Below are 18012 nucleotides of genomic sequence, written 5' to 3'. Positions count from 1 at the left end.
TATGAAAAGACCAAAGATGTAGAAATTTACCTCATTTCCCCAACTGAGTAAATATTTACAAAATTTTCGTTCAGCTATTAATATGTCCCCAGAGTTGCTAATGCATACACCTGGGGGCATCCACGTGTCAGAATATTCCATAAAGATCTGAGAACACAAATTTTTGACAAGAAGAAACTTTTAATAAGCAGGGAAAGATTGCTCACAAGATAAGTCAGGGTGACATCTTTTTTTTTTTGGTCATGGGGCTTGAACTCTGGGCTTGGGTGCTGTCCCTGTGCTCTTCAGCTCAGGTCGAGCACTCTATCGCTTGAGCCACAGCGCCATTTCTGGTTTTCTAGTGGTTTTATTGGAGATAAGAGTCTCACGGACTTTCCTGCCCGGGCTGGCTTTGAAGCTCGATCCTCAGATCTCAGCCTCCTGAGTAGCTAGGATAACAGGCGTGAGCCACTGGTGCCCAGCTATCAGGGTGACATCTTAAGTTAGGAACTCTTTGTAATGACAAATGTCATGACATACTTTGCAACATTCTTGGCAGCATTCAAATCACCTATGACATTATGGACAAGTGGAATAGTTCCTCCCCACCCCCAAAGAGATGGCAAATTATGAGAGGAAGTTAAAATTCAGAGTTCTAAAATGGTTCTATACTGCTCTGTGTTAAAGTATATTTTCATACTAAAAACCCAAAAGCCAATATAGAAATTGGCTTGGTTGGATACTGGGCACTTCACCTATACTTTTCTTGAAATATCAAAGGAAGCTGGGTGTAGTGGGTCTTGTGTATAGTTTCAACACTAAGCTGAGGCATGATGGTTATTTGAGCTCAGTTTGAGCCAGCCTGAGCCCCATCCTCAAAAAAGAAAAAAAAAAGTAAAGCAGCCTGGTATTAACAAAATGTAGAATGCAGGGTCAGAAAAATCTGCGGTCAGGTTTTAGTTTCTCCAGCTACTAGTTTTATTACCTTGGGCAGGTCACACTCTTCATGAACTTCAATGCCTTTTTCAGGTAAATGGGCATAATAATATCTGATATGTCTAATAATATCTGCTGTGTAAAAAGCAGATAATAACTGTTAGTTTCCTTACATTCCCCACACCCCAAATAAATACTGCAAAATATGTTTGGCTGCATGAGCCAAAATAATTTAGTTAAGTAGTAAACTGAAAAGGGCAAGAGAGTCTAGTATTTTTCAGATAATCTTACATATTAACCAATTAGTATGTAATAACCATTGGGTTTACTAGCATAATTCAGGCACCACATTAATAGCTAAACAGATCCTCTCTTCAAATAGGTCTTTAATTTTGTCTTGAGGTGATTGAGCAGAATATGTCGTTAATTCTTGTCTTCAGAGCATAACACAATATAATCTGTTAGGAAGATCAAGCTTTTCCTGGGTTCAAGTAAAAGTGTTAATGCTTACTCTGGGTCCAGGAAAAAACAGTGATATAGGCAGAGATATAGTGAAAGGTTAAAGAATGTCTCTTAAGGCTGATGAGTATACTTATTGTCTCTTGAACAAACAGTATTAGTGCCAAATCACCGCTCTCCATGAACTAGTCATGTTGAGCACGTCTTTGATATCTTAGAGGGTGTGTGCATCGTGCTAACTACCATAGAAGACTTTAAAGATAGGATCTTAACGTGGAATCTGTGGGCTTCATCAGAGGTTTCCGGAACCTACAGTCTGTATATGGAATTGCGTTTAAGTACATCTTGTGCGTTTTTCTCGAGAGGCTGCTTAATTTTCTCTCATTAGTCTTCTCTAGCCTTGTTATGCAGTTTAGAGGTCTAGCCTACAAAATACGTATCTACCACTGTTTCCTGTAGAGCCTTACTTCACTCTTTCATTACCTGGTGTCTATTTGAGTCCATCTACCGCACTAAGAAGGCAAGGCAGCTTGGCAAGAGCAGGCTTTGGAATTTTCCAGCGCCTCGAACCTGGTGTGTCTGGGACAGATACTTTGGGATGATACTGCCCATCGGTCTTTAATTTTTTTTTTAATTTAAATTAAAGTTTGAGACAGGTGTCTGTGTTGTGCAGGCTTGGAACCCTGGGGCTCTGGCGATCCCCCTGACTCACCCTGCCGAGCGGCGGGGATTCCACTGTGCGCGATCACCTGCCAGATAAAACCCTTTCGTCCCACCCAAGTATCCCCAGGAAGTCACTTCCAAGGTCCGACTTGGGGCAACTCACTCGGGCTCACCTTTTCCCCCACAGCCCGCGCGAACCCTGGCCCACTCACCCAAGACCACCCGCAGGACGGCTCCCAGACCCCCCCTGCGGGCGAAGCCACCAAGGCCTCGCGCACGGAACTCACCGTTCCTGCTCGACCAGGAAAGGAAGGGCGAGGCGGGTCCGAGCGCCGGAGCTGGCCGTCTCGGGCTAGCCGGGGTAGGGCAAGCCTGGCCGAACGTCTCGCAGGGAAGCCCGCCAGAGCGCGGCCGCAGCTCGCGCGGCAGCCCCGCCGGCGGCCACAACTGCTTCCGGGTGAGGGGTCACCGGCCCGGGGCCCCGCCCCCCTCACCCTCCGCCCCCCTCACCCTCCGCCCCTGTGCCGCCGCCGCCCGGACTGAGGCTCATCCCGGGTAGCGTTTGTGCGGTCTCGCCCGCGCCGCGGAGAGCATACCGGTGTGACTGACTAGCCCTCTGAGGGTGCGGGGACTCACTGTCTCCATTCAGCACCCCCTGGTTGGCGGCCTGGAACCGCGTCTGCCCGACGCCGCGCCCCTCTTCCGAAGCTTCCCCTCCCGGCGGGCCGGCGGCGGGCCGGCCCTTCCCGGGCGGCGCTGCTGCCACCGACCGCCTCAGAGACAGGTGAGGGCCGCGCCTCGGTCTGCCGGCGGGAGTCGGGAACTGGGGCCTCGGCTCAGCTTGCGCGGTCCGGGAGACCCCTGCCGTCTCCGACCTGGCTGCGCTGGGGTTGCCCCGAGCCGGATCCCCCCCACCCCCGACCCCCCGGCGGACTCCTGGCCCGGGTCGCCTCGGCCTGCTGCATTCTCGGACCTCTTCTGTCCGCACTCGTCCTCCGCCCAGGGGAAGGTGTTGCTCCCGTTGTGGGGCACCTAGTTGTCCCTCGGTCCCCGAGTCTCGCGGTATTCCTGGCAGCACCCTCCTTGGGTTTGGGAGGAGCACCCCGGGGGATAGAGTGAGACCCGTGTAAGGAGTAGCTGGGGAATCCCCCCCTCGTCCCCCGGTCTCGCTGCCTTCTGCACCCAAACTGAAGCGCGGGCTTCACCCGCTTGCTTGGAAGGTCGGGTTCATCCTTGACTAACACGGAGTTTTATTCCCACCCTTGTCAGGCCTGCTCTCCCTTTGCTCTGTGTACCCAGCAGGAAACAGGAGGATCTAAGGAGGACCCGAGGGAAAAAAAAAGTTTGCTTTATTTGATGTCCATTGTAGGAGATGCACATATCATCTTGCTAAGACACTGGTTAGGGTAACACTCTCTATCCTGCACTTTTATCTGTTTGTATAATTCCCTTTCTTTGCTTTTCTTCCCATTTAGTGACTCAGCGTTTCTGTCATAAACAGAAAAAGTGTAGATTGATTGACTTAAAACACTATGTAAGGAAACAGTGGCTAGAGTGGGAAGAGATGTAATATAGGATGAGGAGATGGAGAGCAAGGTATAGATAAGTAAATTCTTAAATTGTGTTTAGTATTTTTTTCAACGTAACGTCTTATATATTTGAATGGGAACGTGCAATTTTTTCTTTTTTGAGAAAGCAATGTGTGGCAGGTAGAGTTTACTCTACCTAGACTCAAGTATTGAGGAATTCTACCTATTTAATCAACATCATGCTTATTTTAACAAATACAGAGATCATGACCTAGTGTTATACAAAGTAAGAAATTTGGAAAGTGTGATTCATTTAGGAAGTTAGATCATTCACTTTGTGAATCATTGATTTGGATCTTTAAAACTGTGGTAATGAAAGCTGTTTCTGTCTGTATAATTAAATGCCCATACTCATAGAAGTGGTGCAAGTTTTGTTGTATTTGTTGCTTGAAGGTTAAATATGGTAAAGAAATAAAAATTGACAATTTTAATACTATTGGATTTATAATAGTTACAAGTGGATTGTTGTGATTTTAACCACCCCTTTTTGTTACTAGATGTTGGAGATTAGAAGCAAAATAAATGTCAGTGGAAAAGGAGAACTACCATCACTAAGGTATGAAAAAGCTTACTGAAAGAATTGGTCCTATAAAAATAGTCTTCAGAATTTTGCCTGTCTATCCTTAAAAATGTAGAATGAGGTTGGGAGAGGTAGAAAATGCCAGTCTGTAATTCTAGCTTCTTGGGAGGCTGGGATTGCAGTTCAAGGCCAGTCTAGACCAAAAATTCCCAAGACTCCATCTCAGACAGTAAAAGCTGGGTACTGTGGTATGCACCTGTTGTCCCAGCTATGTGGGAAGCGTAAATAGCAGGATCATGGTGCAGGTGGGCCTGAGCCTACATTTGAAACCCTTTTAGAAAAAGTTGAAAAAAAAAGTTTCTGGTGTGGCTCAAGTAGTAGAACACCTGCTTAGCAAGTGTAAAGGTCTCAAGTTCAAATGGAACGATACTTCTATGGAGGTTATGATTTACTTTTGCAATGGGCTAATTTTAAACTAGTAATGATTTTTTTATTGCTAAAATATAATTCCATCACTTTTGGCTTTCAAAATGCTAGACAAAATGACTTTGAAACAGTTCTTTATACTCAGTTTGGTTTTTCTCTTTCAGTATCTAGCTTGTTTTATCTTGATTTATAGTCATAAAGCACTTTAGTTGGTTAATTAAAAATGATATCAAATTTATCCTATATATCTTGCTTATGATATTCCTTTGATTCTTTGACTAAATTTTGGGATTTTTTTTTTTTACTTTGCATATTCCCTTTTTTTTTTTTTTTTTTTAAAGTTGGTTGTGGCACTTGAACTCTGGGCCTGAGTGCTTTCCCTGTGCTCTTCAGCTCAAGGCTAGTGCTCTACCTCTTGAGCCACAGCACCACTTCCAGCTTTTTCTGTTTATGTGGTATTGAGGAATCGAACCTGGGGCTTTTGCATACTAGGCAAGCACTCCACCACTAAGCCACATTTGCAGCCCTGCATATCCGCTTTAATATTCAGAGTGTTCCCTAATGTTTCTTTTGATTTTAGTCCCCCTGATAGGAAACTTAAGAAACTTGATCCAGGCACTTGTGGCTCATGCCTGTAATTCTAGCTACTCAGGAAGCTGAGATCTGAGGATCTCCGTTCAAAGCCAGCCCTGGCAGGAAAGTCAGTGAGACTCTAATCTCCAATGAACCACCAGAAGACTGGAAGTGGCGCTGTGGCTCAAGTGGTAGAGTGCCAGCCTTGAGCTGAAGAGCTGAGGGACAGCACCCAGGCCCAGAGTTCAAACCTCACGATCAGAGAGGGGAAAAAAAAAAAAGAAACTTGAGGTTTAGTTTTCTGTGAACAGAGATCCCTTTTGGAAAATCCTGTATGGAAAACACCATGACTGATAGTCTTAATAGGTAAATATGCAAGGGAAACCTTAGGCCAGCACTTAATCATTTCCATACAAAGAAAAAAAGAGATGCAGAAAATATATTTGGCACAGTATCTCTTCACAAGCAAAAACAAGTTTTTTACTAGAAACGAATTTAGTAGGAGAGGAAGCAATTTCCTGCAAAGCTGTAGGTGAATTGTTTACCTTGTTTCTAAGAGTGAAAAAACAGAGTTGATGAAGTATAAGAAAAAAAAAAAGTTCTCCTTGCTGCCTTTTGGGAATGTTGATGAAGATTAACTTAAAAGAAAAGAAAATTCTTCTTTTTCTTTTTATCTAAGGAGCACTATCCATTGCACCTACAAAATAGAGGCCATTTCATAGTCTTTTCCTTTTAGGTAGTTGCTTTCTCTCTGGAGAATCTGAAAAAAGAAATGCTCTTAACTGGGGAAATGTACTACCTTATCGAGTTTGCCAATAACCTTTATTTAAAACCCAGTATTTAAAATTTCAAAAGAATTGAGCAAAATTTAACTTGAGAGTAAAATAATTTAGTACTTCTCTTCATTTTTCCTTCTAAGACAATAGCTAGATATCTTTGGACTTTGAGCACTGTTTGGAGGGTCTAGCCAAGGAACACAGCTCTTCTAAGAACTTTAAAGAACTATTCTCCACTGTTTGAGAAGGTTGTTCTTTTTTACTGAGTTTGCAGTTTTAGGAGGGACATATGTCGAATGGTGAGAGGACACCAACTTAGCCAGCCAGATCAGCTGAATCAACTTTGGTGGTGGTCAAGAGGGCTACAGATGTCACAGCTGGATCACCCTCACATCTTTGTGAAGAAATATTTTGGAGGTTCTTTTTTTTTGTCTTGGCATGTTCCTTTGCATTTTGACTTTTAAAACCTATTGCCTACAATGAATTAAACTAGATTTGGAAGGAGTCAGACATTAGACTAAAAACTGAGTGAAATATGCTGTTTTCAATAGATATTTGTGAGACTTTTTTTTTTTTTTTTTTTGGTTAGTTGTAGTTGTATCCCTGAGCTCTTTTGTTCAAGGCTGGTGCTCTACCACTTAGAGCTACAGCTCCATTTCTAGTTTTCTGGTGGTTAATTGGAGATAAGAGTCTCATGGACTTTCCTACCCAGGCTGATTTTGAACCATGATCCTTAGATCTCAGCTTCCTATTGAATAGCTAGGATTACAAGCATGAGCCACTAGTGTCTGGTATTTGTGGGACATTTTAAGATGTTAAAGCACTGAAAAAGAGAATAATATATGAAGAAAGATCTTTCCATCACAAACTTGTAGCTTTCTTTACCCCCAGCTCCTAATTCAGTCAATCATTATTATTTCTTGTGTATCTTTCTCCAGTTATTGTATAGTCGTATATGTTTAGAAGTATCCCTTACCTTTCATTCTTTTTTTATTTATTTTATTTTTTATTTTATTTTATTTTTTTGGTCGGTCATGGGGCTTGAACTCGGTTTGGGTGCTGTCCCTGCGCTCTTCAGCTCAAGGCGAGTGCTCTACCGCCTGAACCACAGCGCCTCTTCTGGTTTTCTATTGGTTTATTGGAGATAAGAGTCTCACGGACTTGGCTGCGCGGTCTGGCTTTGAACCTCGATTCTCAGATCTCTGCCTCCTGGGTAGCTAGGATTACAGGCGTGCGCCACCGGTGCCCGGCTCATTCTTTTTTGTTGTTATTGTTGGTTCTAGGATTTGAACTCAGTATGTTGAGTGTTAGGTTGACTTATTTGTTCTGGGCTGGCCTGTATCACTTTAGCAATGCCTCCAGCCTAGATGCTACTACTTAGACAGTAGCCTAGCTGGAGTTGCTAGTTAATTGGAGTCTCCTCAACTTTTTGCCTTGGCTATCTTTAGATCTCAGCCTCCAAAGTACCTAGGATTACAGGCTTGAGCCTCTGAGAGATATTTCTATTATTAGTGTTTTTTTTTTTTTAACATTCTGGATATTCTACCTGGTGTAGAATATTTATTTTTCATGATCTACCATTCTGTATTAACAGACATTTAGATTATTTCCAGCTTTCTGCAAATGCTGTTTGCATTGAATACAAAACTTGTCTGCAGTAGTTTTTAAGAATGTATATGGAGTGTGTGTGTGTGTGTCTGTGTGTCTGTATGTGTGTATGCACTGGTCCTGGGGCTTGACTCAGGGCCTAGGGGCTGTCCTTGACCTTTTTTTGCTTAAAGCTAGCACTCTACCACTTGAGTCACAGCTCCACTTGCAGCTTTTGTGGTGCTTAATTGGAGATAAGAGGGTCATAGACTTTCCTGCTTGGGCTACTTTCTCAGCCTCCTGAATAGCTAGGATTATAGGCATGAGCCACCAATGACCAGCCTGGAGTTGGTTTTTGAATATGTGACTCAGATGGAATATAAGTTGACATAACTATAAAGATTTATTTCAGTTCTATAAAGAACTTTATTTTATAATAGAAGCTAACTTTCTTAGGCTTATATAACAATAAATTCTATTTATTTATTTATTTGTTTGTTTGTTTATAATACTGGCTTTGACCTCAGCCTGTGCCTCCTAGCCAGGTGCTCTCTCATTTGAGCTACTCCTTCTCAGCTTAATTGCCTTAGTTTTTTTTCCAAGTAGGGATCTCCTTTTTGCCTGGGCCAGTTTAGACCTTGATCCTCGCATTTTTACATCTTGTGTAGCTAAAATGACAGGTTTGTACCACCACACCATATTTTTATTGGTTGAGATGACAAGTTTCTGTCTGAACTGGCCCCAAACCACAATCCTCCCAATTTTACCTTCCCATCCAGCTAGGATTGCAAATGTAAGCCATTGTGTCCCCACGTCCCCACTTATTTTTTTGTCTGTCTATTCATCTTTTTATTAAAAATATTGTGAGTTGGATGTGGAGGTATATAGCTGTAATCCCAGTACTTGGGAGGCATTAGGATAGAGAATTCAAGGCCAGTTTGGGCTATATAGCACATAGTGCTATGAGCATGAGCCACTAAATTTTAATTTTGATGTTACAGAGATTCATCGTGGCCGAGAGGAGGTTTGGGATTCTTCTTTCTTTTGAAATGAGAGACTAGAAAAAATAAATGCTGACAGGCTCAAGTATGATGAAGCTGTAACTGTGAGTGGCAGTTTCCCTGGCTGGTGCCCACGATCTATTTTGAGGCCGTGTCAGAAGCTTGCCTTACAAAATCTACCACATAACCATAATCTGGCCTGGCCCTGCTGGAAGTCAGGAAGCTCTGTGGTTTAGGGAAAGTGGCAGCCACAGAAGAAGGAATTTATAAAGACCATTTGCCTTCAGAAAATTAAGTTTTTAGAAGAAAAAAAAATCTGTTTAGTGTGTTTATATCCTGGCATCCAGGTCGTCTTATTTGTTTAACATTGAGGCTTTTGTTTTCCTTTAGCAGGATAGTTAAGGCAAACTTAGAAGGAAAGTTGTTTTTGTTTTGTTTTTTTTTTGAAAATGCCAACAAGGAGTATCATAGGATTGTGCCAATATTGATACTGTGTTCTGGTTACATGAAAGTGCTTGGGAGGGCTGGGAAGGTGGCTCAGTGGTAGAGCACTTGCCTTGATGCCTGAGGCCCTGGGTTCGATTCCTCAGCACCACATAAGCAAAAAGAAAAAAGCCGGAAGTGGTGCTGTGGCTCAAGTGGTAGAGCGCTAGCCTTGAGCTGAAGAGCTGAGGGACAGCGCCCAGGCCCAGAGTTCAGGCCCCACGACCGGCCCCCCCCCCAAAAAAAAAAAAAAAAAAGAAAGTGCTTGGGAAGAGTCAAACATTTAGTTTTCACTGTTTGCCAGTGGCTCATGCCTGTAATCCTAACTACTCAGGAGGCTGAGATCTGAGATTGCAGTTCAAAGCCAGCCTGGGCAGGAAAGTATGGCGCTGTGGCTTAAGTGGTAGAATGCTCACCTTGAGCTGAAGAGCTCAGGGACAGTGCCCAGGCCCAGAGTTCAAGCCCCATGACCAACAAACAGCAACAACAACAACCCCCCCCCCAAAAAAAAAACAACAAAAAACATTTATTTTTCAATGGGGGAAAACATTCCTATTGTCATAGGGAGGTCATGCTTATAGTTGATATGATGCAATTCAGAGACCTTCATACTTACACTGAGATCTTGAAATGATAGGCTCTTTTTCAGAATTATTTGGAATTTAGAAAAAAATAATTTAAGGCTAGTGGAGTTGCTGAAGTAGTAGCATGTCTACCTAGGAAGCACAAGGCTTTGAGTTCAAATTCCAGTACTGCCCCTAAAAAGATAATTCCATTTCCTCCCAAATTCTCATTCTGCTTTTCCCATAGACGTATGTATCATGTACACTGTCCTGAAGTTGTATCTTTAAACTGTTGGGTTATTATCAGCTGCTATCTCCCAGCATTGTCATCTCCCTGGATCATGTGGAGCCTCATGAAAACCATGTTTTCTATATTTAGTGAATGAAACACTTGAGTTTAAAGTTCTTTGGCTTATCTCAGGCTAGAAAGCTGTTAAAGAATTTAGTGTCTTTCCCTTTGACCAAGGTTCATGTCACCTCATTTAATTACAGCTGTGTGTTATAGTTCTGTTTTTTCTTTGCCTTTCTTTTCTTTTCTTCTTTAATTCAGCATGCAGAGTTAACTTATAGACACAAGCCTGTAGATAGTTTTTCTGTCTTTTGGTTTAGAATAGTTGTTATCCCAGAGAATTTAGTTGTCTTTGACTTCCTTAGAAAGTGGGATTGTTATTTTATGATGCGAACAATATGAGAAGAAATTTTTCTCCTCATGCTAGGAGTCAATGTGAGGAGAAAAACAGTATTTTTTAAATTTCTTCTTGCATGTCTTTATCTATTTATTCCTATTATACCTTAGCAATCTCAGCTTTTCCCTCCTAGAAAAACAAAACAAAAACAAGGGTAGTCAGGGAATGGTTAAAAGGTTAGGAAGAACTTTATAATACATATCAAGTTGTTTCTGTTTTCTGAAAAGTAGAATATTAAGCCTTCTGTTAAAGGATTATAAATTATCTTTTTCTTTTTTCCTCTTAGAATCCTGTATGTAGCTTGGTGCTGCTTTATTATAAACACCAAATTTTTAAGTAGTATTAATATAACAGATACTTTACTGTTTAGGAAACATAATTAAAAAATTTATTGAGATTTAGTGATTACATAAGTTTCACAATATTGTGGAATAGTGATACTTAGCTAAAGTCACAAAAACACTTTAACCTTCACAAGGCGAATTGTCATTATCATGGTCTATAAAGCTTATGAACTCTACAAACTTGGACAGTACAACTGTTTCTTCCAAATTGGGTGATACATACATTTCTTTCCTTTTGCTTAGTGTAAGCTGTTTCCTCTTTCTCTCTCATTCCCTCCCTCCCATCGCTGCCCTTGAGTTGCTTAGTTCAGTTTCATCAATGTCCAGTGCAGCTGATGGGCCCCTCTTTTGTCCCTCTTCTGTATTTCATCACCTTAAGAAACATAATTTTTAAGCTACTTGTTCTGAGCATTTTGTAATTCGACCTCACTTTTCAAGTAGGAACACTTTAATGGCTAGGGATTAGAGTATATTGTCTATAGAGGATCAGGATCTTAATATGCTAATTTTCTTGTTAAATAATTTATTTCTAACAACGGAGTGAGTACAGTAAGTAAGCATACATATTGTTGCTACTTTTATTCATTTATTTTAATTTTGTTTTATTATTGTTTGTTAACACTAGTGTTTTGAACTTAATCTCACGCTTGCTTCTTATTACTGGTCACTAGTGCTCAACCACTTAAGCCATGGCTCCAGCTTTGCTTTTTGTGAGATAATTGGAAATGGGAGCTTTTCTTCTAGATCTCAGCTTTCCTAATGGTTAGGATTATAGGCATGAGCCTGTGCATATGTCTGTACTATAGGACTTGAACTCAGGGCTGATCTCTGTCTCTTAGCTTATTCTGATTCAAGATTGGCATTCTTCCACTTAGGCCATACCTCCACTTCTTTTTGGTGTTTAATTGGAGCTAAGAGTCTCACAGACTTTTTTGCCTGGGCTGGCTTTGAACTGCCAACCTCAGATTTCAGCCTCCTAAGTAATTAAAATTATAGGTGTCAGCTATTGGTGCCCAGCTATTCATTTAGTTAAATTAAGAAGGCCAGATAAATGGCTGGGAACGTGACTTAGTGGCAGAGTGCTTGCTTAGCATGTATGAAGCCCTGGGTTTGATTCCTCAGTACCACATAAACAGAAAAAGCTGGAAATGGCACTGTGGCTAAAGTGGTAGAATGCTAGCCTTGAGCAAAAGACACTCAGGCTGCTTAGGCCCTGAGTTCTCAAGTTCCAGGACTGGAAAAAAAAAATCTAGATAACTGACCTAAAGATTGTAAGACTAAAATGATGCAAACTTCTGTGTGTGTGTGTGTGTGTGTGTGTGTGTGTGAAAAATCTAGATAACTGACCCAAAGATTGTAAGACTAAAATGATGCAAACTTGTGTGTGTGTGTGTGTGTGGTGTGTGTGTGTGCGCGCGTGTGCATGCCAGTCCTGCCTGGAGCTTGAACTCAGGGTCTGGTGCTGTCCCTGTGCTTTTTTGCTTGTACTCTATCACTTGAGCCACAATTCCACTTTTGGCTTTTTGGTAATTAATTGGAGATAGGAGTTTTCATGGGCTTTCCTGCCCAGGCTGGTTTTGAACTGAGATACTCAAATGACAGTCTCCTGAGTAGCTAGGATTATATGTATGAGCCACCAACAACCTGCACGAATTTCAGTTTAAATTAGATTCTCTCTCCTCCTCTTCTTGGTGATGTTATATGTAAATGGTTAAAGAGGTCATTATCTTGTTGTTTTGCTAAATTCATCTTTTGCAGTCCACTCAAAGGTGTGTGTGTGTGTTGTTGTGTGTGTGTTGTTGTTGTGTGTGTGTGTGTGTGTGTGTGTGTTGTTGGGGATTTATAACTTGGGAGCCTTGTGTTTCTAGGCAAGTGCTCTCCTTTGAGACATACCTCCATGACCCCTTGGCAGTACCAGAGTTTGAACTCAGAGTCTTGAGTCTTCAGCTTGCTACACAAGCATTCTACCTCTTGAGCCATTCCCCTAACCCCTTTTACTTTATTTGCTAGATAGAGTCTTCTGGTTTTTGCCTGGGTAAGTCTTGGACTGTGATTCTTTTGTCTACAACTTCTTTGTAGCTGAGATTACAAGTATGACCTACCATCCCTAGCTTGTGATTGAGATGGATTACCACTAACTTTTTGCTGATGCTGTCCGCAAACCAAAATCCTTCTGATCTCTACCTACTAAATAGCTGGGATTATAGAAATGAGCATTGTGTGTAGTTGCCTACCACTTATCTTTTTAAATTCTGGTAAAATTTAGACATTTGCCGTGTTGACTTTTTTTTTTCTTTTTGAGATATATACCCAGACTGACTTGGAACTTGCAATCTTCCTTCTTCAACATCCCTAGTGCTGGGGTTACAGGTGTCACGTGTGTATTACCCTGCCCAGCTATTTTTTTTAACTGTGATAAAATTTATACAAATAAAATTATAATTTAAATCCTTTTTATTTATATCTGATGCTGGAGTTCAACCTGGGGCCTGGTACATCCTAGGCAAGCCACTGTGCTATACTTTATTTTAACTAAGTTTAATAGCAGTAAGTTTATTCACACTGTTCTGCTGGGCAACTATTACTACCATCTAACTCCAGAATTTTTTTTGTGTATATTCTGGTGTTGGGGCTTGAACTCAGGGCCTTGAACTCTCGCTTGACTTTCTATTGCCTACCTGTGGGTCTCCTTCTTGCTCAGGTGTTTTTCCACTTGAGCCAAACCTCTAGTTCTGCTTTTTTGTTGTTTTATTTGAATCTCTTGGATTTGTCTGCCTGGACTGGCTTTGAACTGTTGATCCTCAGAGCTCAGCCTCCTAAGATTATAGATATGAACCACTGGTGCTTAGCTTTCAGAACTTTTTCATCCCTTTAAATTGAAACTGCCAATTGAACAATAACTCTTCCTAAGTCCTTGATAGTCACTTAATTTTTTTTTTAATTTTGTCTCTCTGACTTTAACTATTCTAGATACTGCATTTGGAAATTTTAATTAAGCAATTGGTGTTTTCTTTCTTTTTTTGCAGTTGTGGGGCTTGAACTCAGGGCCTGGACTCTGTCCCTGAGCTCTTCAGCTCAAGGCTACTACCAGTTGAGCCACAGTGCCACTTCTGGTTTTCTGGTGGTTTATTTAAGAGTCTCACAGACTTTCCTGCCCAGGTTGGCTTTGAACCTCTATCCTCACATCTCAGCCTCCTGAGTAGCTAGGATTACAGGCCTGAATCACTGGCGCTGGGCTTAGTTCTGGCTTTTTGTTGGTTAACTGTAGGTAAGTCACTCAGATTTGTCTACACTGGCTGGCTTTGAACCTCAGTCCTCAGATGTCATCCTCCTGAGTAGCTATAGATATGAGCCACTGATTTTTTGTGTGTGTGTGTAACTTAGCACTTAGTAAACAGATGTTCTTTTGCTTGAGCCATACTGTCCTTTTTACTCTGGTTATATTTAAGGTAGGTTCTCAGTATTTGCCTGGGTAATTTTGGATCATGATCCTCCTATTTATGCTTCCCACTGTAGCTAGGATGCTACATCCAGCCTTTAATGTTGAGATAGGGCTTTTGTACATTTGTGAAGTCTGGCTTCAAATCACAATCCTCCCAATCTCTGCTTCCCTCAGTAGCTAGGATTACAGGTGTAAGGCAGTACTACCTGGTTCCAGCAGATTTTTCAAGTTCTTTTTTTCAGATTTTTATTTTTAACCAATTCATAATATAAATTAATATGTCAGTTAGCTTATTTTGAGCAAAATAGTTTGTGAGATATAGAAAAACATAAAAATAGTTGTGAGAATAAAATGAGCCCCAGTATTCTCTCTACGAGGCCAGGAAGTTGCACATTACAGTTACAAGTTTCCTCAAAAAAATCCTTCAGTGACAATTCCGCTCCTCCAGATAATCGTATTTCCAAGTTACATACTACTCTCATTTGGAGCCATTCCCCTCATAATCAGTGTAAGTCTTCTTTTTTCTTTTCTTTTCTTTTTTTTTTTGCCAGTCCTGGGGCCTCAACTCAGGACTTGGGCACTGTCCCTGAGCTTCTTTTGCTCAAGGCTAGCACTCTACCACTTGAGCCATTGTACCACTTCTGGCCTTTTCCGTTTATGTGGTTCTGAGGAATCAAACCCAGGGCTTCATGCATGCTAGGCAAGCACTCTACCACTAAATTGCATTCCTAGCCCAATGTAAATATTCTTAATCAATATGTTGTTTACTTTTGAAAAAATAGGACTATCAACTTTTTGTGTTAGGATTGCTTTGTATTTGTTTCTATATCATACATACATTTATTTTTATTTTTGTGATGCTTGGAGATTGAACCCTGGGTATGTGTATGCTAGGCAAGTACTGTACTGTTGAGCTACATCCCCAGCCTAGGCTATTATAAAAGAATTCCTACATCTCAGTAGTTTAATACAAGTGAAGTGTTGTTTTTTTTTACCCCTCACATTCATGTCTGCTGTGAATTGGAAAGCAGTGATGGAGACTGGTCTGTTCCACAGGACTCCAGTTTCTTTCATCTAGTGATTCTGTCAGCCCCTGAATACTCAGTCTTTCACTGAGTCCTTTGTGTATAGCTGGTAGATGTTAGGGTACAGAGAGAGTGTGGTAGATAGTTGGAAGATGTGATGACCACTTTTGCCCACATTCTTATGATCAGGACTCTAGTGAGATGGCCGCACTTAACTGCAAGGAAGGATGTGAATATAGAATAGCTATGTGGTTTAGACAGAAAAGGGGAACATCTTGGTGAACTATAAGTCAGTCTCTGCCCAAGTTTGGGTAAATTCAGATTGAAACCTGAACAAGCACATCTCATGAAAGAAAGTCCCAAAGGCTTGGGGATTTTGGCAACAGCAAAATGTTTTTCCATTATGTCTTGAATTATAATTTACAGCTTCAAACCTATATCCCTCTCACAGTCTTGGAAATCAGCAGCTTGCTGGGAACTACTTTGCCCCCTTTTTGTGTTAGACTTAGTTTTTGTATGCTCAGTTCCTCTCTCCTTTGATTTTTTTCCCCTTTATTTGATGAAGCATGTCTTCTGTTAGTGTATTGACAAAAGTTATAAAATTGATAAAATTTTGAGGCCTTTATGCCTTGAAATGGTTTTAGTTGTCAAGTATGAAAATGGAATGGTTGATTGGGCATAGGTCACTTAAAAGTTATCAATAATTTTCCTTCATGAGTTTTCTTTCTGTTTTCAGAATTACTTCTGTTTCCAGCATTTTTGTAAATTTTTTTTTTTTGTTGGTCATGGGGGCTGAACTCTGGGCCTAGGTGCTGTCCCTCAGCTCTTCAGCTCAAGGCGAGTGCTCTACCGCCTGAACCACAGCGCCTCTTCTGGTTTTCTATTGGTTTATTGGAGATAAGAGTCTCACGGACTTGGCTGCGCGGTCTGGCTTTGAACCTCGATTCTCAGATCTCTGCCTCCTGGGTAGCTAGGATTACAGGCGTGCGCCACCGGTGCCCGGCTCATTCTTTTTTGTTGTTATTGTTGGTTCTAGGATTTGAACTCAGTATGTTGAGTGTTAGGTTGACTTATTTGTTCTGGGCTGGCCTGTATCACTTTAGCAATGCCTCCAGCCTAGATGCTACTACTTAGACAGTAGCCTAGCTGGAGTTGCTAGTTAATTGGAGTCTCCTCAACTTTTTGCCTTGGCTATCTTTAGATCTCAGCCTCCAAAGTACCTAGGATTACAGGCTTGAGCCTCTGAGAGATATTTCTATTATTAGTGTTTTTTTTTTTTTAACATTCTGGATATTCTACCTGGTGTAGAATATTTATTTTTCATGATCTACCATTCTGTATTAACAGACATTTAGATTATTTCCAGCTTTCTGCAAATGCTGTTTGCATTGAATACAAAACTTGTCTGCAGTAGTTTTTAAGAATGTATATGGAGTGTGTGTGTGTGTGTCTGTGTGTCTGTATGTGTGTATGCACTGGTCCTGGGGCTTGACTCAGGGCCTAGGGGCTGTCCTTGACCTTTTTTTGCTTAAAGCTAGCACTCTACCACTTGAGTCACAGCTCCACTTGCAGCTTTTGTGGTGCTTAATTGGAGATAAGAGGGTCATAGACTTTCCTGCTTGGGCTACTTTCTCAGCCTCCTGAATAGCTAGGATTATAGGCATGAGCCACCAATGACCAGCCTGGAGTTGGTTTTTGAATATGTGACTCAGATGGAATATAAGTTGACATAACTATAAAGATTTATTTCAGTTCTATAAAGAACTTTATTTTATAATAGAAGCTAACTTTCTTAGGCTTATATAACAATAAATTCTATTTATTTATTTATTTGTTTGTTTGTTTATAATACTGGCTTTGACCTCAGCCTGTGCCTCCTAGCCAGGTGCTCTCTCATTTGAGCTACTCCTTCTCAGCTTAATTGCCTTAGTTTTTTTTCCAAGTAGGGATCTCCTTTTTGCCTGGGCCAGTTTAGACCTTGATCCTCGCATTTTTACATCTTGTGTAGCTAAAATGACAGGTTTGTACCACCACACCATATTTTTATTGGTTGAGATGACAAGTTTCTGTCTGAACTGGCCCCAAACCACAATCCTCCCAATTTTACCTTCCCATCCAGCTAGGATTGCAAATGTAAGCCATTGTGTCCCCACGTCCCCACTTATTTTTTTGTCTGTCTATTCATCTTTTTATTAAAAATATTGTGAGTTGGATGTGGAGGTATATAGCTGTAATCCCAGTACTTGGGAGGCATTAGGATAGAGAATTCAAGGCCAGTTTGGGCTATATAGCACATAGTGCTATGAGCATGAGCCACTAAATTTTAATTTTGATGTTACAGAGATTCATCGTGGCCGAGAGGAGGTTTGGGATTCTTCTTTCTTTTGAAATGAGAGACTAGAAAAAATAAATGCTGACAGGCTCAAGTATGATGAAGCTGTAACTGTGAGTGGCAGTTTCCCTGGCTGGTGCCCACGATCTATTTTGAGGCCGTGTCAGAAGCTTGCCTTACAAAATCTACCACATAACCATAATCTGGCCTGGCCCTGCTGGAAGTCAGGAAGCTCTGTGGTTTAGGGAAAGTGGCAGCCACAGAAGAAGGAATTTATAAAGACCATTTGCCTTCAGAAAATTAAGTTTTTAGAAGAAAAAAAAATCTGTTTAGTGTGTTTATATCCTGGCATCCAGGTCGTCTTATTTGTTTAACATTGAGGCTTTTGTTTTCCTTTAGCAGGATAGTTAAGGCAAACTTAGAAGGAAAGTTGTTTTTGTTTTGTTTTTTTTTTGAAAATGCCAACAAGGAGTATCATAGGATTGTGCCAATATTGATACTGTGTTCTGGTTACATGAAAGTGCTTGGGAGGGCTGGGAAGGTGGCTCAGTGGTAGAGCACTTGCCTTGATGCCTGAGGCCCTGGGTTCGATTCCTCAGCACCACATAAGCAAAAAGAAAAAAGCCGG

The 18012-nt window shown here is 41.2% G+C and overlaps 2 protein-coding genes across 2 annotated transcripts in view; one reads left to right on the top strand and one right to left on the bottom strand.

Annotated features, from left to right (window-relative positions):
• LOC105993693 (spidroin-2-like) lies at positions 1–3268 on the bottom strand. The gene is made up of 5 exons (XM_013027034.1): positions 3243–3268; positions 2532–3119; positions 2325–2484; positions 965–1050; positions 1–147 (listed from the first exon to the last, which is right to left on the bottom strand). The coding sequence occupies exons 1-5, from the start codon at positions 3266–3268 to the stop codon at positions 78–80; spliced, it is 930 nt and encodes a 309-aa protein (XP_012882488.1). The 3' UTR covers positions 1–77.
• The window catches only part of Lrrfip2 (leucine rich repeat (in FLII) interacting protein 2), a 122163-nt gene continuing 106706 nt past the window's right edge, over positions 2556–18012 (top strand). The window contains exons 1-2 of the mRNA XM_013027033.1: positions 2556–2821; positions 4124–4182. The gene's annotated coding sequence lies outside the window, so the exon portion shown is untranslated. The remainder of the gene's footprint in view (positions 2822–4123; positions 4183–18012) is intronic.

The sequence above is a fragment of the Dipodomys ordii genome, unplaced genomic scaffold (genome assembly GCF_000151885.1).
Source record: "Dipodomys ordii isolate 6190 unplaced genomic scaffold, Dord_2.0 Scaffold99, whole genome shotgun sequence".
Lineage (NCBI taxonomy): Eukaryota > Metazoa > Chordata > Mammalia > Rodentia > Heteromyidae > Dipodomys > Dipodomys ordii.
This window is presented reverse-complemented; position numbering and strand designations above follow the sequence as displayed.

Bases quoted from the DNA above. Each gene is read 5' to 3' on its own strand.
- LOC105993693 (XM_013027034.1), bottom strand. From the start codon at position 3,268: ATGAACCCGACCTTCCAAGCAAGCGG. The intron at 3,120-3,242 runs GTGAAGCCCGCG...CCCAAACCCAAG, and splicing joins CCGACCTTCCAAGCAAGCGG to GAGGGTGCTGCCAGGAATAC. The intron at 2,485-2,531 runs GTGAGGGGGGCG...ACCCGGAAGCAG, and splicing joins GAGGGTGAGGGGGGCGGAGG to TTGTGGCCGCCGGCGGGGCT.